The sequence below is a fragment of the Thunnus maccoyii genome, chromosome 17 (genome assembly GCF_910596095.1).
Source record: "Thunnus maccoyii chromosome 17, fThuMac1.1, whole genome shotgun sequence".
Taxonomy (NCBI): domain Eukaryota; kingdom Metazoa; phylum Chordata; class Actinopteri; order Scombriformes; family Scombridae; genus Thunnus; species Thunnus maccoyii.
This window is the reverse complement of record NC_056549.1, coordinates 22,444,598-22,467,636: the sequence shown is the minus strand read 5'-3', so window position 1 is coordinate 22,467,636 and position 23,039 is coordinate 22,444,598. Positions and strand designations below refer to the sequence as shown.

General features: G+C 39.5%; 2 protein-coding genes and 1 long non-coding RNA gene across 3 annotated transcripts; 2 read left to right on the top strand and 1 right to left on the bottom strand.

Annotated features, from left to right (window-relative positions):
- Positions 1-456: 456 nt before the first annotated feature.
- srsf5b (serine and arginine rich splicing factor 5b) lies at positions 457-7,413 on the top strand. The gene is made up of 8 exons (XM_042390687.1): positions 457-566; positions 833-979; positions 3,082-3,152; positions 3,236-3,352; positions 3,608-3,680; positions 5,016-5,089; positions 5,302-5,409; positions 5,772-7,413. Exons 2-8 carry the CDS (start codon positions 854-856, stop codon positions 6,085-6,087), a joined length of 885 nt encoding a protein of 294 aa, XP_042246621.1. The 5' UTR covers positions 457-566; positions 833-853; the 3' UTR covers positions 6,088-7,413.
- On the bottom strand, positions 6,256-22,848 carry slc10a1 (solute carrier family 10 member 1). The gene is made up of 9 exons (XM_042390686.1): positions 22,747-22,848; positions 17,701-17,900; positions 15,634-15,852; positions 15,427-15,513; positions 14,572-14,684; positions 11,611-11,815; positions 9,478-9,656; positions 9,131-9,330; positions 6,256-7,685 (listed from the first exon to the last, which is right to left on the bottom strand). Exons 1-9 carry the CDS (start codon positions 22,844-22,846, stop codon positions 7,624-7,626), a joined length of 1,365 nt encoding a protein of 454 aa, XP_042246620.1. The 5' UTR covers positions 22,847-22,848; the 3' UTR covers positions 6,256-7,623.
- On the top strand, positions 9,515-10,310 carry LOC121882428. Its single transcript, XR_006092082.1, has 2 exons — positions 9,515-9,606; positions 9,926-10,310. It is a non-coding gene; the product is annotated as an uncharacterized LOC121882428 (long non-coding RNA).
- Positions 22,849-23,039: the final 191 nt, after the last annotated feature.

The following is a 23,039-nucleotide window of genomic DNA, read 5'->3' as shown; positions in this document are numbered from 1 at the left end:
TGTTGTGTGTTCTACATCATTAATACTGTAGCACTTTGGGTTTCACTATGCATGAAAAGTGCGGTACAAATTAAATATATTATTATTATTATTATTATTATTATTATTATTATTATTATTATTATTAAGTAGTAGTAGTAGGCTAGCAGTAGAAGTATATAGACATCCCTTGTATATATTTCTGCAGATTGTTGCGTTGTTATTGTTGTGTGAGTGCATTCACAGCCACTAAATCGGAGTCAAATCCCTTGTATGTATAAACATAGGCCTACTTGGCCATTTATATGATTCTGATCATATGCATAATGTTTATAAGAAACGGCACTAATATAAGCGGTAAGTGACGTCACGTTCGGAAACCCGACCCCTGCTCTGCGCTTCTCTTCGTGTTCTGCAGCGTCACGCTCCGTCATACGTCACGTGGGTTGTGTTTTTTCTTTTTCTTTTTTTTTTTTTTTTTGCATCCGTCCCCTCCCAGAAAAGCAGAGGCTCCATTTTGTTAAATTCCTTAGTTTACGGTCACTGTCGACAGCCAGCCCCATAACATCGCAACAGCCACTGAAAAGGTATTTGCACGGTGGTTTAAAGTGTTTTATAATATCCTGCAATTGTTGTTTTGTTATAAACTTACATACTGTGTCGTTTATTAGTATCGTGAGCTTAAATTACCCGGTAACAACGGTTTGGTTGAATGTTATAGCTAGGCCCCTCAGGCTGGCTAACGTTAGCTTGTTTCCGAAACGACTCAGGTCAGATATAAACGGCTAAAATAAGGTTTTTGTGTCTAGATTGATCATGTTAGCTTAGTTAATGTCTGTACGCTCGTTTATAGATAACTACCAACAATAGCAGCATGAGCGGTTGTCGTATCTTCATCGGCCGGCTGAGCCCCTCGGCCCGGGAGAAGGACGTGGAGAGGTTCTTCAAAGGATACGGCCGCATCCGAGACATCGATCTCAAGAGAGGCTTTGGGTTTGTGGTAAGTTAGTCAATGGAGACATGTTAAAAATGTCCCATAACTCTACATTCAAAAAAACGGCAATAGAAACTTTTTTTAAACATTTTATTTTTCTGCATACCTTCTGACGTATATACTGCGGGGATGTGCCGGTGTTGTGTCGAAGTCTGTTTCTCCATCCATATGTGTTTCCCCTAACCTAAACCTACATCCATCCTCATCCATAATCTCAACCAGTCATCTTCTGAGGTGCTTAACCTGAATCCGAGATTACCATAACCCCAACCAGTTATCTCTGCAACACCTAACCATTATAATTTTGTTATCCTGTTCCATGCTGTATGTAGCCTATGTAATTTGTCTTTCTTGTACGATTTTGTTAGTTACACAACATCTATAGCATGTCTCTCCTTCCTGGGAGAGGGATCCCTCCTCTGTTGCTCTTTCTGAGGTTTCTTCCATTTTTTTCCCCTATTAAGGGCTTTTTATAAGGGAGAATTCCGTATCCAAATCGAGGATTTAAGGACAGAGGATGTTGTATTTCTGTACAGACCGTAAAGCCCCTTGATGCTACTTTGTTAATTGGGCTATTGGACTATACAAATACTCGACTAACTATAACCTAACCCCAACCGTGGAGTGGGTGTTACAGGAAACACAATTTTAACTGGAGGGGAATATTATCCGACAGGAGAACGGACTTTGACACGACACCGCTGTCATGTCCCAATTGGTTTTCAAGCTAACTGTTCCCTATACGTGTGCATGCATTGTGTACACCAATCAGCAGCAGTTGTGGTCTGCCTCTGTCATGTTGGCCACAGTAGATATGAGACTATGCGACTTGAAAATCACCAGTAATATGTTTGTGAATGTGTGGTGAATCTGGTGATAGTCAGACCACAACTCCTGCTGTTAGGTGAACACTGTACGTGCACGCATATGGGAACCAGTTAGCTTGAAAATCAGTTGGGATATAACACCGGTATCACATTTTCATGCTATGAATATTACAGCTGCTGAATGGTATTATCACGATAATCAATAACGTTTCCTGAATTCCTGCTGTTAGTGCTAAAATATAATTAAATGACTTCAATCTATGATCACCAACAGAGTGTATTGCAGGATTGTTGGACTCTGCATAAGAAATATTATCAAAAACAGTTTTAACACTTGTGTGTGGGAAGGCTGGGGGGGCGGTGCATGGACCAACTATTTATTCATGCAATTAAAATGTGTTGTATCAGGATAAGTATCGATATGGAATATGAAATGACCTATAACAGGACATGAGATTTTGATCATATTGCCCAGCCCTAGTTCAGAGTGTCCTCTGAAATGAGGATACACTCGGTAATGATGGTAATAAAAATGGTTGCCAGTATTGATACCGTTGGCATGTTTCACCACCCTTCATCATAAAACATTTTTTCAAAAAATGATTTATAGCTTGTCACTATCACCTGTTCTGTTTCCTGTACTTGTCAAATGCATCAATAGAAATATTAAATATTTGCATAATGCCTTGAAACATAAATTGTGCCGCACTTAAATACTACATTCTCTGCATCTTTACACAGTTAAAGTGACATGTATACTTTTAAAGAGTCATTATGCATACTAAAATATGGTTGATTTTGTGTGCTGTTGATGCATATCATTCTCCTGCTATGCAGTTCTCATGGTGGGTCTTACAGTTGCTTAAATTTAAATAAATTATGGATGATTGAGCTTCAGAAGAAAGCAAAAAAATGTATTTACTTAGAAAGCTGCATTGCTTTGTGAAGTTTAATTGGGAGCAGCATTGTAAAGTTTGATTCATACTGACATATTCAGTCAGCAGAGTATGTTGATTTATTGTATGTTAATTGTACAAACCAGTGTACTACAAATAGTAGTACCCAGCATAAACTGCACACAATTAGTATGTATTATGGGAATGAAACACAGCAGTATTCTTCCTAGGATGTACACTCTGAAGCTAAGGAAAACTGGAATTTTTAAAATGGTTTGGTACCGTTTTCCCAACACATCTGAGAGTGACACTCAGCAGGGTTTTGAAAAAGCATAAATGTAAAGAATTGCAGTTATTAATGTCGTCTGTTTTCTGTTTGTTGTAGGAATTTGACGACCCCAGAGATGCTGAAGATGCCGTGTATGAGCTTGATGGCAAAGAGCTGTGCAACGAAAGGTAGGGTAGGGTGTTTGCATTACCTTCCACACTTGCTTCCTGGCTGTTTCCATGGTAACTGTTTTCAAACTTTGCGATTTCAGGGTGACCATTGAGCACGCTCGTGTTCGTCTGCGAGGCGGACGTGGCAGAGGAGGTGGCGGCGGTGGAGGAGGACGTTTCTCCGATCGCTATGGCAGAGGCTCTCAGAACAGTCGGAGGTAACGGCCTTCACACCTCAGTCCACCTGCCTTATGATGGCAGACAAGCTTAATTTGAATTGAATCTATCAAGTACCACATGTAAAAGTGAACACACAAGTCCTACACTCTCTCCATTTTAAAGATCCTTGACATGAATTAACCTTGTTATTGATGAGTAGCTAATGAGAGCTCTTAGGCTCTTTGCTAAAGTCTGTATCTCAGCTCCACAATGTTAGTGTTCAGTTGATTAAGTCGTCTTTCCCTCTCTTTCAGTCGAAACCCTCCTCCGATGCGCACTGAGAACCGCCTGATCGTGGAGAACTTGTCCTCTCGTGTCAGTTGGCAGGTTAGTATTTACACATGTTTTTTTAATACACAGCAAGCCTCTAAAAGCTGCAACACCTGTTATCACCACCAACAGTCTGCCTCCAACAATATACATATAAAATTGTAGAATTGCTGCTTTAAAAAATCAACATAGAAACTCTGTTTCTGGACATTAATAAGACTTAAACCAGCAAATATGTGTAAATAATCAAACTATTTTACTGTGATTAGGCCCAAATTGTACAAAATCATCACTCTAATGAATCTGCATTGTATGCAGTTACGTAATAAGTCAAAGAGCAATAACAACAACAAAAGACGTAATTTGTTCCTGTTTTTCAAATTTTAACCAATTCTTCACCCCTTTATTTGCCAGCCTGACTGTTGTGTCATATGGAAGAGCTCGCTTATGGTGGAGTTAACCCCTTCTGGGTCCTTCTGTCTGGGTTGAGCCTGTGGTGTTGAGCCAGTCTGTCCTACTCCTAGTTGATGCCTGCTGGTCATGTGAGCGCTCGCTCCACACTAGAGGCGCTGGCGGCCCCTACGCTCGCTCGCAACGCCCCCTGTCGAAGGCAGGGGGGCGCCAGGTGTGTGGCTGAGAGCGAGAGAGAGGAAACAGAGAGTTGGCAGAGAGAAAGGAGAGGAAAGAGCGAGAGTCGATGGTGATGGTGGTGGCGTATTGATCGATGGTTCGTTAATTTGAGGGGCTTCGATCGATCGATATCCCCCCCTCCCTTCCCCCCTCTGGTGTTCCCGCACATCGCGAGCGAGAGAGAGTGTGAATTCCTCCCAGGTGCCCATGGATATAATCTGCTGTTATCCCAAAGGGTTTCGCTCTCAGGTAGTAGTTTCCTCTCTTCCACCCTGTTCACTCTCTTTACTGAGGCGGGGTGCCGAGACAGGGGCGGTCCCGGCGCGGAGCCCTGTGCCCTCCTTGCCAGGGAAAATGGGGCTCTGAGTGCCAAACGCTGCCCAAGCGGCGCCACTGCAGTTCACTTCATGCAGATGGTGTTCATCTCTCTGTAGTAGTTATGGGTGGGTCCAAGAATCTCAAAGCTTTTGCAGATACTCAACCTGTCCGCTAGATGTACTCGTCTAAATTGGTTGATACTAAATTGCACTTTGCCTTTTTTTTTTTTAAGGTTTTATCATTTGTTGTAAAAAAAATGTTTATTTGAAGAACTGACTGGTTGATGATTCTTTGATGTCCTTGGACTCATCCCTGCAGTAGCCTGTGTAGTCCTCTCAGAGAATCTAACCATCTCTCCTTTTGGGTAAATCAGTCCTGTTTTATGTCTCAGCTGTGCTTGTGTCCCGAGCCTCTCCGCAAGTTAACTGATGTTTACGTGTGTAGGATCTGAAAGATTTCATGAGACAAGCTGGAGAGGTGACATTCGCAGACGCACATCGACCCAAGCTCAACGAAGGGTAAAGCCATTATGTATGAAAGCAGAGTTGTGTGTGTGTGTGTGTGTGTGTGTGTGTGTGTGTGTGTGTGTGTGTGTGTGTGTGTGTGTGTGTGTGTGTGTGTGTGTGTGTGAGCTTATTTTTGCAATTTTGAGGAAAATCACCACCCAATTCATGTCAAAAAGCATTACCGAGAATACAAATAATAATAACGTCTTATGTTGTTTTTCCAGGGTGGTTGAGTTTGCCTCTTACAGCGATCTGAAAAACGCCCTTGAGAAATTGTCTGGAAAGGAAATCAATGGCAGGAAAATCAAGCTCATCGAGGCAGCCAAGAAGAGGTGAGTTGTCTGCTGGAACCTCCATCGACTGAATACATCAATACATGTTAGAGAAGTCAGCTGACGGTGGCTGATGCAAGCCTTTTTCACTCATCATTGGCTTAGTGCTGCTCATGGGTTCCACTTTACACTCATGTTGCCTTTTTATTCATAATCAGAGCAACAAATCATTGCCCTCCTACTTTTGAAGAGCTGAGTTAGCTGGAGTTAACATTTTAGCTGACAAGGATCTTGTTAGAGAAGAGTTAGATGTGTGAAGAATGTTCAGAGAGCTCAAGGCAAACAAAATATATAACTAAACATACTATAAATATAAAAAACTGTATCCTAATGTTATTTTTCTACTGTTTTTGCTTTTCCAGGTCAAGAAGTCGTTCCCGGTCTGAAAGCTCTTCTCGCTCCCGCTCTCGTTCTCGCGGTCGCTCTCCCTCACGCTCCCCGAGACGCTCCCGCAGCCCGGTAAAGGCTCACAACCGCTCCCGCTCTCGCAGCGGTTCCCCCGCCGGCGGCGCCTCATCCCCAAGCAACAAATCAAAGGAGCCGGCCAAACGCTCCTCCAAGACCAGCAAGTCCGCCACCCCGCCCTCCCCTCCGCCTCCCCAAAGAGCATCCATGTCCCGTTCCCGCTCTCGTTCACGCTCCCGCTCTCGTTCTCCTTCTACCGACAGCCAGCGCTAAAAGCTGCGCTTCCGTTTTTAATAATGGGGAACCAACAGTAGAAACAACTTGTTTCATTAGTAGAATCAGCTCGGAGGAGTTGGCACACGGGAGCTCCTATGAAACCCTCTGAAAGCTGAGACAGAGTTTGTTTGTTTCTTTTCCTGTCTGTATTTTTTTTATCACAACAACTATCCACAAGACACATCAGACAGGAATGACTGATACATATTAAGTCAGATGGTCCATTTTCATCGTAGGGCATTTAAATTAAACCAGCTTAACAGGAGACACTCGTTAGACAGTGAAGCTGTTCGTCATTTTCCGTCATTACCCATCGAGTATGAATCCTTCCTGGGCCCATGGAAACGATTTGTAAATAATAAGGCTTGTTATGTTTACACCCAGTGACCCCTCACCTCCGAATTTATCCATCCCTGTTTTTACAACGAGACACACACCACTGTCTGTCAAAAAAATAAATAAAAATGCACAAGTGAACCAGTGTCGGGTTTCACTTTTTTGGGCTTGTAAAGTTACGAAGCTCTACACTTTGACAGACTTTGAAGAGGGAATCTGTATTTTTCAACAGTACCTGGATGCTTTTGATATGTAGTGTGACCACTTTATTTACTTTTTTTTTTGTGATACTTTTGCTTGTTTTTGCTTGTCAGTGGAAGAATTTTTCAATTATGTCCTTATCGCTCATGTTTTTCACCTCTTCTCCCCTATTTTTCGACCTACTGTACCCACCACAGATGGCATGTGATCTTTATGACTACATAGTTGTTTGATCACTATTTCAAATCCTGTTATTTAAAATATTTAAATTTTTGTTTAAAGCTCATACACAAGCAGCATTATGACTGGCATTGGCAGCTGTGTACAATAATGCACATTGTTCTACCAGATAAAAAAAAGAAACTGTTATTTTCATGGATCTTAAAAATTTAGTTTGAGTGACATTTTTGTTGTGAGATGCATAACTGTTCAGGTTATGATCAACTCTAATTTCAACACTTAAAACAGTGTTGCTTACATAATATGGTTTATTTTACTGTTATGAAAGCGTATATATATAAATATATTTTTTTTTTGGTTTTGGATTCGGGGTTTGTGTACAGCATTGCAGACTTTTGTTTTAAGTGTTTAAATGTAATTCCAAGAATACTTGTTGGTACTGTGACTGTTAATGTGGTTCAAATGGACAAATAGACAAGTTTGGGGGAAAAAAACAAACACAAAAACATTTTGTACATAAGGGTTTTATTTTCAGTGAAAAATATGGATGTTTGTATGGTGTAGGAAGACAAGTGACTTAACAATAAAATCATTTTAACAAAATCACGCACTTTGTGTTTATTAGTGCTTTGATAATAAGTTGCGATACTAACAATTTCAAATTGACATGTACAGCACAAAACGGTTTCCCTGCAGTTATACATCCTTCATATGCTTCAAGTAGAGCAGGAGTCCTTTCAGTGACCCACAAGTCTTTTCTTACTCAGTAAGCGTTCACGTCTGTAGACGGAATTTGGGTGTTTTGAGGTCTGTCCATCATACAGACGCCTCTGTAGGTGATTTCAACTCCTCTTCAGTAGTTGTTGGCTGGTACGTGTCTGTAGGTCAGACAGCAGAGAAAGCAGAGTTATGAAATGTCTTAGTTCAAATTAGAGGCTTGTTAATGCCACATTTTAAAAATCTAAAAGTGCAATATCAAATGTGAAAGTTATTAACTGTGTTGTGGGGAAAGCCTGCATACTCTCTTTTGATGGCTGTTAACAAAACTGGTGTCTCCACACTATTTAGATTGGATCACAAACTTTGACAATTGTAAAGAAAAAAGGTCATTTTATAAATTTCTTTATGGTAGTTTTAACTGTCAATATGTGGATTTCAGCTATCAAACTGTCATAATAGCATCAAAACACTAGTTATATGTGGAAAAGTATGATAAACATTTGCAGTGGTAATATTACACAAATTACCAACCACAATCTGATGGGTCACAGAATTTGGTTTAACACTGAAAATGAACCAGGGATGTTATCCAGTTGACATTTTAACCACTACATATAGAGGACTTTTTGCACTTTATTGTGTTGAAGATTAAATTTTAAATGGATAAAATGATTGCTCATCAATCTACACTCAATAATCAAGTGTCAAATCATAATGTCAAAGTGAAAACATGTGAAAATAAGTATTCAGATCAGATTCTGTACTTTGTAGAAGCTGCTGTGGCAGCAATTACAGCTTTGAGTCTTGTTGGGTAAAGTCTCTGCAAGCTTTGGACATCTGGATTTGAGCAGTTTGTTCCGACTTTCACAATTTTATCACAGACAGTTCCTTGGACTTCATGGCTTGGTTTTTTTTATCCTGACATGCAGTGTGAATTGTGTGAATCCAATTTGTCCAATCAAATTCTAGACACGCCTCAGGGATAATTAAAACAAACATGATACATCTGATCACAATTTGGATGTCTAGAAACATCTTTTCACTTTGCCATTATGGGTTACTAAGTTTATTGAGGTCAAGATCTTGATTACAACAGAGAGAAAGAAAACAAACACTAGTGGTCTTTCCCCCATGTTGCTATGGAAACCAACAGTTGGTTAATGGTATTTTGTCGACAACCCTCCACACAGTGATGTATATCCAGTGTCTCTTATCAGTTATTAGCTTCAGTCTCGTGACCTCTTCTCACAAGTAAGGCTGCTAATGACTAATTAATAACTAATGACTATTTTCAGTATCAGTTAATCTGTTGATACTCATTTTTTTATTTTATAAAATGTCAGTGAACAATGTCTATCACAATATCTCAAATGTGCTTGTTTTGTTTGGCCAGTAGTACAGAATTCAAAGATATCCGGTTCACAGTGATATAAAACAACAAAACCAGCAAATTCCCACATTTGAGAATCTGCATCTGACTTATTTAAAAACCTTTAAAAAAATCTAAAATTCAAATAAGAAGATTTTTTAAAAGGGCCTGTATTTTCTGTCATCTGTTTTCCTTTATTCCACGAACTCTTTATAAAGCTGGTGTCAGTCTTACTTTTCTCTTTCCGTGTGAACCTTTGGTGACATCTGAACAGCACGACGAGCAGCACCCCCTCCGTCAGCTGGAAGGACAGGTAGAAGATGGGGAAAAGAAACAGAGGGCCTATTGTCGCTGGAGTAAAGGCCATCTTCAGAATGGTGGCGCACAGCTGGGTGTTCTGACAGCCTGTTTCCATAGCAACGGTTCTCCGTTCCCTGAGGGAGAGCGAGGCACGTATTCATAAGTCATGGATACATAAAAGAAAAGCTCATGATTCTTTATGGTTAGACATGACTAACGCTACCTGCCATAATATCCATCAGGGCTTGAATTTCACACAAATACCTCTCCTCCTGACTTACGACTGGTTGAGTTTGAAGAGCGAGGAGATGATGTAGCCGAAAGTGTAGCCTATGAAGGGCATGAGAGCACCGATGGCGATGACGGGAGGATTCAGCACGGTGAATATGGCGCCTCCGATTTCAGTGCAGGTAAAGATGCCGATCACCGTGACAGAAATCATCGATATAGAGAGGCCGACCTGAGAACAGCAGGGCAGGACACAAATCACACTGTAGATCAGGGGGTATTCAATACAATACAATACACTTGACAGGTTTCCACCACATCAGATGTCCAGTACATAATGATATTTCAATACAAAAACTCTTTTGTGCATGAACAGCATTTCTATTAATGTCAGAGGTGACACGTCCTTAAACTTGGACACAAAAGGCGTGATGCCACTAACACTGGTGTGATGACCCCCTGTGTTTGGCCCTGATTTACCCCTCTGCTTCGTCTCTGCAGGTGTTCGTTTGGGCAACTGGCGACACCTGAAGGCCTACAGGGTTGCCAGGTTATTGAAGTCCGAACTGCAGCTGCAGCAATCTCTCTCTCTCTCTCTCCCTCCTTTGACTGCTTGCTGCTTTCTGTTTTCTGTTTCTCCCTTCAGGCGCCCGTTCTGGTTTCATTTAGTTATGCTGCCTTAGTTATTTACTTTGCTTTGATGCATCTTCCAACACACACACACACACACACACACACACACACACACACACACACACACACACACACACTCGCCACTCATGCATCACATACACCACTGATACCACTGATTTCCACTCTCCATATTTTGTTCATTATTTAATTTGGCTTAATTTGTTTAATAAATGTATCTTTTGTTATCTCTTTATCATGGTGAGTCTTCCCTCTGTTGTTGCCACTTGTAAATGTTCATTAGTGAGTTCTTCACTGTATTCATTAATGAAAATGTTTGATTTTTACTGTTATTCTGCTAGAGGCTTGATGTGCTGACTTCAGCTGTTTCAGTTTTGTGGTTGTTTTGCACGTTGTGGAATTTTTCAAATGTGTTTGGTGTTGGAGTGTTTTTTTTATGTTAGCCTACTGCTCTTCACTGGGGCAAACGCAGACCCAGTCAGGTTACAGGGAAAATTTGTTCCCAGTCTGGATTAAATTATTTGATCCAGAGTCCGCCTATTGAATATTGATTCTGTAGATTGTTATATGAAAAGACCAAAACTGACAACGAACTGATCCTACTAACAAGTATCGCCTGTGTAGCAAAAACCTGATAGAGCCTATTCCTCTGCTACTGAGCTTTATTGTCCAAAAATGTATAAAAAAAAAAAACATCAATGTGCCACATTGTTGCGGTGGGTGACTTGTTCCTTCATTCCCACAGTTTATTTTGAGTAATTTCCACTTACACTGTCCTCCTGCTGTGAATAATCACTAGTGCATGTTAATCCGCAGCTAAAAATAGTCCCCAACAAAAACACAATTTGCTCATGTCTGAGTAACATTTCCTAAAAACAACAATGCCCAGCTTCTTAAGGAAATGATTACGCCTTCAAAAAAAAAAAAAAATGAAACTATGTATTTGTGATCTGTTAGATTTATGTCTTCAGCAGGAAGCAATAGGCTTGGGACTTTTGTTTTTTTGTCTTTTCATGGGTTTTGGAGACAATAACAAAAATATAAAATAATTCTAGCCTTATCCTTTTAAAGTGATTAAAGTGATTAAGATGGAGCCTCCTAAAGCTGCTGAGTTGAGCCACGCGGTTGCACTCACACACACACACACACACACACACACACTTTGATGTTATTTCAGTGATGTAGGGCTGCATCTTTAATGATTTTCACCATTCTGTCTGTTTTTCATTATTTGACGCTTTTTTTAACCCCATAAAATATCAAAAAAATGACAAAAAAAGTCAAAAATGCCCATCAAAAGTACACAAAGTCTGAACAATAGTCCAAAACCCAATATTACTCAATTTACAATGATATAATACAGAGAAACTCTTCATATTTGAGAGCCATCCAGCTTTATACATTTTATAAATTATTAAAATAAGTGGTCAAAAATGTTGTCTATCAATTTTTCATTTTTCAACCAATCAATTAACCAATTGTTTCAGCATTGCAGTGATCATCTGACCCTCTGTCCCTGCTGTTAATGCACAAACCTTTGTGATGGTCTTAGAGTACTGTGGCCTGTAGTAGTTGATGAGGATGCCGATACCACAGGGTATGAGGATCGTGAACAGTGCTATAATGATGTCAACATAGGGCACAGCGTTCTGCACATTGGCAAAGCTCTGACAGTAGAGGTAGAGCAGCAGCGGCATCATGCCCAGAGCCAACAACGTGGAGCAGGAAGTCATCACAATGCTGAGGGGGAATGACAGAGGTGGAACAAAACATTCTGGCTTGAATTTGAGACAAAGGATAGAACGAAAAGGTGGCAAAGATGGCGGGAAAACACCTGATACTGGCTCAGAATTCATGTCATTTCAATCTACCAGTGGATGGGACCAAACAGGTTGATCGAGCACTAGTCGTCTCAATATCTGCTTATCAAGGAATGTGATATGGATATTCCCTGATTCTTTTGTTGACCTCTGACTTTTCATCAATCAGTTCAAAACGTCCCCTTGAGCAACACTTTGGTTAGAAATGAGAATAGATGAGAGAACAGCCTCAACACAAGGTCAGTTTAGTTGCTGATTTGGAGCTTTCAAGTAACTTTATTTATCCCTGTAAGGCAGTTTGTATGCAGCAGCTCACCACCCAGATCAACAGATACAGACACATTTGATTGGAAAGTACTGAAAGTAATGAACTTTGAAACTCAGCTACATTCAAGCAAACATGGGTGAAAAGTTCTTAATGGAAATTGAAACATCTACAATTTGCATGACAAACTCTGTCTGCTGATGAAGATCATGCGATATGATAAAAAAGCTCCAGAACAACCACTAAACAGAGCTTGTTGTGAGGTTGTTTTCTCAGCTGTTGTTTTCACAGTTAAGGCTGAACTTTGAACCTCAGCTATTGGATAGATATTCATGAAATTTGCTGTTGATGTTCAGAAATCCTAATTTAAATTTTTTTTGGCGACTCACTTGACCTTACTGTTCGTGCCACCATCGGGCCAAAATTCCCATTTGCGCACAGAAATGTATTCAGAGAATGAATCCACTTCATTGAACTCCCCACCATCATCCAGAGGTCACACAAAATTGCTGGTGTGTTATTTCCATGCAACACTTTGGAACGGTGGGTGTAATGAACATTGTCGCCTCCAGGGGCTGCAAAGGCTTCAGACTTGTTAATTACAGGTTGAGTATTTTCTCAGACTATACTATCTATCAGTCTGTTGTTTCAAGGTTTACGGTCCCTTGCAGGTACATGGTTTATTGCTCTGAGCTATTTAACAACGTGCTACAGTGACCCTTACACTCCAATAATGGATTTAATGTTAAGTCATCTTGATTGTGCTTTTAAATCTGCTGAGAAATATATCAATATTTATATTTTTCTTTGTTTGTGAACATGAGGTGACTGATCATTTTTCAGTGTCAAAACATACACAAAAAATTATGCAAAAATCTATTATTGTCTAATTAATTAACTTAGTAGTCATTGCTGTTTTAGTCATTGGCGCTTCCATTAATGCCTCCAGCCGTCCTATCAGAGCTGGCTCTATAGCTGTAGGACAGATAAGATCTTCAGACATCAGATAGAGCAGGAATGTCTGGAACAACACGCCACCATAATGTACACACCTGGTCCTTGATGAAGGAAGGACTTGTTGTTTGTTGTCTGGTGTCGCCTGTTTATGAACATATTATAGTGTTATGATCAGGTGAGTAATGTCCAGCAGGTTATTCAACTCTTATGTTGACAGGAAACGTGCCGGTGGTGATAATTTATCACAGGATATACATGCGCCAAGGTCACTGAACTTTGCCATAAAGGGTCAGTTCACCAAAATAATATATTTTCCCACTAAAAGTTTTCAGTCATACTTTTTTGTGTTTATTATTGGGTCTATTTCTTTGGTGGAAGGTCGCTCTATTAACAATAGTTCATAGTGAAATTTGTGGATTATCCAGAGAAAGAAGGACTGCCATTTTTCAATGTTTTGAGCAGCACAAATTTAAACTTCATTCACCTCTTTTGTTTTGCCGCAGCAGCAGAAGTGTCAGAAGTAGATATCTCAAAACATCTACACATAAATTAAAACTATCTCCACAGCTGGATATGACTAGGGGGTGAGTGGGTATACGTTTCTATCATCGCTCAGAGAATCATTAATCGTGATGTGTCTTCCAGTTTCTTTGCAGTCTGCAAAGAAAACAGCAAAGATCAAAAGTCTGATGAATCAGATTCTCAAATCTGGGTAAACTCTGCGGTCAGTCTGCTGAGGGAAGGTTGTGAAACATTCAGCTGTCAAACACGGGCTGCAAGATTTTGGCATGGTGGCGGGAAAATTTCAAAAGGACAGAAGTAGTTTATTGATGGACTATATATATATTCTTTAAGCACATATGTACTCACATATTCTTAATGTACTAGATATATGTTCTTTATTTGATTACTCTATACATGTCTTTTAAAGCTCATATTCTCTCGTTTTTGAAACTGTTTAGCTAACATGACTCAGATGTGGAATTAGTCCTTGTAGGAGACAACCGCTAGACAAAATCAATAGTCCGTCAAGCATGAACAGACAAAGTAAATAAAGCTGTGAGCTACTCATTATGTTACTGTGATAGTGATGGTTATGGGGAGTTAACTGTGACAACAAGGAAAGACCAATGAGAGATGTAGGAAGGATCAGGAGATGTTGTGTTCATATCATATCATTCTAATGTATAAATGACACTGTATTTCCTGACGATGTATGTATTTCATAATTCTTTGCCAATTGTCAATTCAATAAAGATCTTATACTTTTTTGACAGTTTTGCCTCTGAACGATTTTTGTTTTCCTAAAGTTCATTTATTTGCCACCACAAGAAGATACTTTAAACTAAACCATCAATCATGTGTTTATATGAACCTCAATCACCACTTCTTCTTTTTTTTTTTTTTTTTTTTTAGCATTTTCTTCTTAATATAACTTATACTTGTGTGTGTACCTGAGGTTCATGTCCCCCTGCAGAGCCAGGGCCAGGAGGTTGGAGAGGGTCCCTCCTGGACAGCATCCACAGATCAACACCGTCACAGCAGTCATTTCAGCCAGCTGGAACGCCTGCAGCACCAAATGTAATAGCTTTATAACCAAAGTACTAATACCGATAAAAAAAAATGACAGCAGTGCTCACTCTGATGCAGGCTATGGTTTATAAAATATAAATGAAAATAAAAGAACACACAATGCACAAGAAGGGCTGAGGTCAAGTAGAGGACACCGTGTGAAGACATAAAACCCGGCAGATGAATAATAAATCACACTAAAATAATCATTTACATGTCATGTTCTTGACTTTGGCTTTTGGAAATCTGCGAGAATCTTGAACACAACAGTCTCACCACAAGATCCATCTCGTGTTTTTTCCACAGCTTTCAATCGCATCACACAATCTACCTTATGGTGAGACTGCAGACATGAACTTTCAATCTTATACATGAATGTTGTTTCTGTATTAATCACTTAGCTGATTATAACTTTTTTTTTCTTGAATGGTTCCTGTTTTTGTCTTGTTTTATTATCATCTTATTTTACTGCTCTTTAATCATCACTGAGTGGAACGACACAAGTTCTGCTAAACAACAGTTTCCAGCTGTGTCTAACAATAAGGGCTTGTTGTATGAGTGTGTGAATGAGAGGCAAATTGTGAAGTGCTTTATTTATTAAGGTAAAAAAGTGCAGTCCATTTATTATATAACAGAGGGAAAATGTGTAGATTGTATTAATATATTTAGTGTAATGGGATTTTTAGACTGCCGCAGGTATTATGTGCTCCCTGTGTAGTAATGGCAGCAATACAAACCTTAGCTAAGCAAAACGCTGTGAGAGGCATGATACCATACTGGGCCAACACTGCTATCACCACTCCCTTAGGTTTCACTATGTGACGCTGGAAAGAAACGAAAAGATGTTTCGGTGCAGAAATGATCACAAAAAGTCCAAAAATCCTTCATAAACACACATATATTAAACTGATAAATATGTATGGACAGAATGAGGCTGAAGTTACCTTGATCTTGGACACCTCCATGGTGCATCCCAGTGAGACCATGGTGATGAATAAGAGGACTATTAAAAGTATGTTGATGATTTTGTCCATTGTAGGCGGCAAAAGAGGCTTGAAAGCAGTAGAGCTGGTGTTAGCAGCCGTCATATTGAACATGAAGCTGTCGTTTTGCCACAAATCAACATCAGAAAACGGATCCGCTGTGTCGTCCATGATGGCTTCCTTGTAGGAGCAGCATTTGAGGACAAGGAGAAAAGTAAGAAATTAGATTGTGTGCTGGCAATGACTTTATTATCAAGCTTCATGCCTTTCTTATTTCCTCATCTGTCAGTCATGTACAACGTTTCAGCTTCTCTTTTTTGATTCTACAATCAAATTATCAGAGCATGACGAGGCTTAAGCTGCCAGAAAGGAAATCCAAAATCCTTCAGAAGGCATTGCTTGTTCCTTGCTGCGCTGCAAGTTATATCTTTATTAATGACAAGCTGAGTGCAGATGCTGTTTCATCCTGGTCTTGATGGACAGAGGAGGGTTTGCAGTAGTCTTTTTTTTTTTTTTTTAAAAAGTAAAACTCTCAGGAATTTGACAGCATGGGAAGGTAATACTGGTGCAACAGAGGACACATGTAGAGATAAACTCAGCGTTATGTTTGTGAAAAGTATTTTCCTTGACAGTTTTTTGTATATGTGAAAGTTTTTCCACATAGCTGGTACACATTGCAACTGCAGACTGCAACTGTTGAGCAACTGTCCATAACGTGGATGTTCATCATCGTCATCTTCCTGAGAGATCCTGAAATCAAATACTTTTATTGCCACTAACTGTTTTCATAAAAAGCTTTTCTTAATTCATGCTTTCTACATGTTTTTCTACGAGAGGTTTGTTGTTTCTGAAACTGGCAGAAAGGTCGCTCTTGTGTTGATAAAGCGGTACTTCTCATCGGACAAGATCAGAAGGAGTACATTATTGTCCAGTTCATAGTACACATTATATGGTCCTGAGAATCTTACCTAATATTCACTGCAGCTTTACAGTTAGACATATGTCATTTTACACTGTCAAGACATTCTCAAACACCCTGTAGTTCCAGTTGTAGCATTTTTGGTTAAATATCAAGAAAATAAATACCCTTAAAGTGGGAAACAAATAAAAATTGATAAATATTTGTGACTTCTTGTAGCATTAGAGATAAATTTCAGCTCTATTACTATTGTACTTGTAGCTGAAAACTCAGTGTTTTTGTTTTACAGTTGATACCTGCACTGTCTGTATGTCTTTAGCAGATATAGAATGCAGCTTGATTCTTTCCAGTGTACCCGCTATTGTCCAGAGGAATGAAAGATAAAAGAATTAGGCTGACAATATCAAAAGGTGTCAAGAAATCTGGGAAGAACTTTGATTGAAAGAGCTCTAAAATAAAAGTTACACAATGTTAACATCAACCTCCCATGAGTCATTTCCACTAAATTAAAAGTCACAAAGATTTCTCAGTTCACTCATACGTTTTCTTACCTATATTTCATAGTGTTTACAACAACAAGCCGACTGCTTGACATTTAACTAAAAATGCAAAGACATAAAGGTGTTGAAAACCTTTTGAATGACAGTGTAAATACATATTTCTGCAGAAAGTCACTTCAATCTGGTTAATCTGTACATGACTGCTTTGCTTCTCTCAAACCTTGCTCTCCTTTGTGCTTTGATGTCAAGTTAACCTCCATCTCCATAGCTGACAACCACATCCTCCCTACTGACAGGCTTCATGCTGTGTGCAGAAAGATTACTTTCACAGGATTTTTGTATATCTATTTCGCACTCATAAAAAGAAACACTTGTATGAGAGCAAAACAAACAAACAAACAAAAATACCACAAAGCTCCATAAATGTGTTGCGCAACTACATACTGACATCTTGACTGTTCTGAAGGTGAGAATTGCACACCTATTCTTGGAGGTCAGTTTCTAAGAAATAGAAGAAAATCCCATGTGGATTCTCCAGAAAAATTTATCTCTGCTTGTAGTTTAAAGCTGACAGATATGTTTGCAGATATATTTCATACATTGTGTTACCTGTTGGGTCAGAGGTTCCTCTTCTTTTCTCTCTTCTGTGCTCTCTGAACAAATATCTAGTCTTTGTATGTTGTCACTCTCTTTTCTGTCAGTCATTGATGACATGTGAAGGCTACTGGTTGTACAGAAGTGCCATCTAGTGCACAGCTGACTTCTGCAGCTTGCAAGGAGAGCAGGGGAGCTCCTCATATCTGATCTGACTAAAGTTAAAAAAAAAAGCAGATTAAAACAATATTTCTGGAGAAATACTTCTGTTTTTTGGAGATGAAAAGGTGTCTTTGTGTTTTAGTGTGTCATTGCTGACTCAGTTTGGTTAAATACATCTTCCAAAACATGATTTAAAGGACACAAGGCCTAGAAAATTATAGCTGTGATCATAATCATTTCTCAGGTACGTTTCAACTGTGGGAGAACTGGCTTCTGTGAAAAGAGTCTGCAGAGTGTGGACATCTCTGAGGAAGAAGATCCTGCAGAAATTCCCCAAAGTTTTTTTTGTTTTTTTTTGCTGCTGCTTTGTGTTGGACTTGTTTACTAGTAACCACAGTGAGTCATGAAATGAAGAGAAGGATATCTAAATCATGTCTCCGTCCTGTGAGACTATAATCCATGTTATTTTTCCGATTCTGCTGCAACTTGAACTGCAACAGTTTCTGTTTTAAATGTTGAGTAAATGTTGTTGAATGATGATGTTAGAAGGAGGGCAAAGGTCAAAAAGCTGCAACTTTTTTTGTTCAAACAAGATACAGACTTGAGTCTGAATGCCCTGCTAGCGGCACCTAGAGGCTGCAATTTTCATTACACTTCACAATATAAGACTGGGAGATGGAACAAACATATAGAAAATGTTACCATTATTGGAGCCATATCAAATGTGGGGCTAAAAATACTTGTTTTTCTTCATCTACTGATCCACCACATTTAGTTACAAAATGGTTTCAGCCAGAATTTGTCAAAACAGGAGTCTTTAAAACACAAAATGATGATCTAGTAATTAGAAATCTACTGTCTTGCTTTACTGCTAAGTGAACGTTTCAGTGTTATCACCATCCATGTTGGCAACAGTGTTCTGGCTAGCAGCAGATTAGCTTTTGCCAGGAACAAACTCTGCACATGATCACAAATTACGTACCGTTCACAGATTGTTACTCTAAAGCTTGTGCCAAGGTTCCTGATGGTTTGATGAAATTCAGCTGTTGCTGGCTATAGACAGCAAAATCCTCTGCAGAGGAGTATGAATGAAAGTGGGAGATTCCTACTGCATGTTGCGCTGTATCGGCCCCAGAGAAGCTCCTACTCATGTCCTTTGAGCTTATAGAGAAGGGATGATTACCAGGGGCAACTGCCTGGAGTCCAGAAACTCCAGAGACCTGAAAGCTCCAGTCTTACTGTGTGTCAACTGTCTCATGCTAATGTAATTGAAAATTTGTTTGACATTATGTACCTCTAAAGCAATATCAACTGGCATGATAAGGGACTTAAAGTAGATCCTGTTTTATTTCCTAATCTTGACCTAAACCCTGTCTTTGAGATGTCAAAATCTAGTTTTTGAGACTTTCATTATGGCAGTTTTTTGCATATTCCTAAATTAATTTGTGTTTAATCAAATTACCACAGAGCAAACGTGGGACAAGGCATTATTGGTCATTGTACAGTAGGAGGAACAAGGTTTATTGGGGGTCCAGCATCTCATTTTTGCCCCAGGGACCCTGGCAGGTTAATTCAGCCATGCCTTAAAGGACCAGTGTGTATGATTTAGCAGCATCAAGCAGTGAGGTTGCAGATTGCAACCAAGTGAATACCCCTCCCCCCTCCCCAACCCCCAACCCTCCCTTTCAAAGCATGTAGGAGAACCTACGCTGGCCGTGAAACTTGTGAAAAATGTGACAGGCCCTCTTTAGAGCCAGTGGTTTGTCCGCTCTGGGCTACTGTAGAAACATGGCGGTGCAACATGGCGGGCTCGGTGAAAGAGGACCCACTTCCTATGTAGATATAAAGGACTCATTCTAAGGAAACAAAAACACAATGATTCTTATTTTCAGGTGATTATATACTAATTAACACATACCTGTAAATATTATATTCCATTTCTGCCGATTGACCCCCTACATCTTACATACTGGCCCTTTAAGGAGACATATTTATTTTTTATTTATTATTTATTTAGGTTGGTTCTACTTGCCAAAGGCATAATATGAATTGACCTAATATTCATAGCTACAGGGTTTGGAAAAGGCATATTGTCAGTCCCAAGTGAAGTGTGTGCCTCTTTGCGATGAGACTGACAGGATGTAGGAAGCTGGAGAGAGTAATGTAGGTGGATTTGTGGTTGGCTTCTGCTAAAAAAAGTCACCACCAAATAAATCTCTGAGCAAGATCTAGTGGAAAATACTGCACTGACTACACTCTGTCTGACTTATTGGTGAATAATCATGACTCATATAGAGATTGTTTGAAAGTTGAGGATGCAAATAAGTCTCTACTCCAATGAAACAAAAAAAACCTGTTTGTCATTATCTGCTGCTCCCTGTTTAAAAAAAATCCATTGTACTTATTTTTCTTCCTCTCTTTACTCTCAATCTCACATTCACACACACCACATACTGTACATACTGACATACACATAATTACCATCACACACAATTCAGAGAGCACTTTGCCTAATTAAACCTGCAGCCTCTCCCTTCCTCTTCCGCCTGTAAACACCTTGTATTGTCTTATTGTATTCTGGTTTGTCTTGAGAGTCTTCACAATCTGTTCCTTGCATCATTGTTTGTCTACTCATATGTGTTTGTCTAATCAAATGTTGTTACATCACACTGCAAAGATGAGTTGGAGTATATGAGTCCAACACCATTTGACCATAACATCACAAGTAGCATTTAGTTCTGCAAAATTGTTTTGTCCGACCAACAGTCCAAAACCCAAAGATATTCAACTTCCTATCATGTCAGACCAAGAAAAGCAGCAAATTCTCACATTTGAGAACACAGAACCATCAATTGTTTGCCACTTTTACTTGAAAAAATTACTTAACTGATCGTTTAATTATCAAAATGGCTAGTGATTAATTTTCTGTCGATGGACTAATCAATTAACTGACTAACTGTTGCAGCTCTATACTGTATTACTGTAAATGTCAGCTACCTGCATTCATTCATCAATTATTGACTGTGACTGCACTTCATCACTCCGCACATTTCATGTGTCTCTTCAAGACGGCAAACTTTACATATTTGATCACTTGTAAGTTACATTATCTGCTTATGGAAGAGTACATGTGCTCTCAAGCGTTACGGCACTGCACCATAAATTGACAACATTGCATAAACTGCCTTGGAAACTGCATTATGCTCATCCAAGGCACTTTACGTGGAGAGAGAAACCACTCTACCCTTAATCTGATGGTATATATCAGATGGTGCACCCCCCCTCCCTCCCTTTCATAAGTCATGCACTGACAACAATGGCAAGAACACAAAAAAAATCTATAATGGTGAATGCATACTGGGGCCCTTCTAGTGTAGTCTGCAATATGCTGGAAGGGGACAAAAGGAGGGCATTTTAATGGTTAGTCCAGGCTAGCCCAGTAAGGACATAGGGGGAGGGGAGAGACTCTGCCTGGACTGATCAGCCTCTCCAGTTATAATTACAGTCTGGTGCTTCACATGCCTGTTTTTTTTTTTTTACTACTTTTTCCTCCTTCAGCCCCAGCCACAGCTAATCAATGTCCTCTCTCGATGAGCTCCCTGCAGCCTGAATATTATGGGCTGAAATGGTGCTAAAACACTTCATAACTCAACTCAAGCCTGGGGGGGAATAGCAGTAAGGGTGTGGCAGATGAGAAAGTCTCGGTTTCTGTGAGCGCCGCCTCATTACCATATCTTTTTTTGTAATATTATCCATCCCTTGTGGTATTTAAATTCAATTGTAGTGCACACATATAGCTAGATGCTTTCCTGGTGTCATCCATGAAGACAGAGAGGCTTCATTGCAGCAGATGCATTATTAAAGCCTATCCTTATTGTGTTGTCATCCTTTATATAGGCTATATTGTTACAGGCCATATTTCTGGGTGACCCTGTTAGCCTCTGCCGCTGCAGGACATATAGTATAATTCTATAAAATGGTAGATAGGGTGTAAAATTGACAGAGAGGACTAGAAACAGAGACAGGATGATCCAGATGGGCTAGAAGGTGGAGCAAGAGATGGCAGAATGAAGGTCAGTGCAGGTCTAAGCTCTGTGTCTGCTGAGAGGGCGATGGAGGGCAGGGTGTCGCCCACAGCTGGTGTGGCCTCTTGATCTCCAGGGGGAATGGATGAGGCTGCTCCCAGCTTGTTTTTTTTTTTTTTTTTTTTTTTTTTTTACACACATTTACTGATCCACTGTTGCAGTGCAAAATAATCCACAGTGTAAGCTCCTTATCTACAGGACTATTTTGTGAAAAAGGAAGACCAGAGCAGATTATTCGCAATTTGTCCTGAGACCAGCCCCCACAGTACATAACACTGTTTTTCCCCACCAGCAGGATGTAAAATAGTTAAATATATGTTGTGGAGACTGAGTTCCCCATCATAATGGATATATGTCAGGTTTTTAACAATTATTTTCATTATTGATTAATCTGTCATTTATGTTCTTGATTATTCAGTTGTTTGGTGCATGAAATATCAGAAAATAGCAAAAAAAAAATGCCCATCAAAATCTCCCAGACTTGAGGGTGACGTTCGATTGCTTGTTTAGTCCAACCAACAGTCTATAGTTAACTTTACCATCATAAATGGAAACAAACAAACAAACAAAAACATCACACAAAATATTCACGTTTTAGGTGCTCAAACTAGTGAATTTGTTTTCTTTGCTTGAATATTAATCAATTATGAAAATTGTTGCCAATTAATTTTCTGACAGTTAACTAATTGATTACTTTAGTAATCGTTTCAGCTCTATATCACAGTCCAGCTATATGGATTTAGAGTGAGAGTGAATAAAAGAAAAAAGAAAGAATAAAAAGGCTAAATTTCAAGTGATAAGAGGAAGGAACCACCTGATTGGTGCATATTTGTAGGCTGTTGTAACTGGACCTGTGTGTACGTCTGAGTTTGTTTCTTGAGTGTATTCTTTAAAAATCCACGTGTCTCAGCCATGGCCCTATTTAGCTCCTCTGACATACAAATACGTCTCCAACTACAATTCCCATAATGCGTCTGAAAGAAAAAAGGCGTTATGACGTCTCAAGCACCCTCAACGACTCCTGGACATTGTAGTGTACAAATAAAAGAATCTTGCTATTTAATTAATATTTAAACAACTAACTGGTGTTTCCACCGACAATCGGTT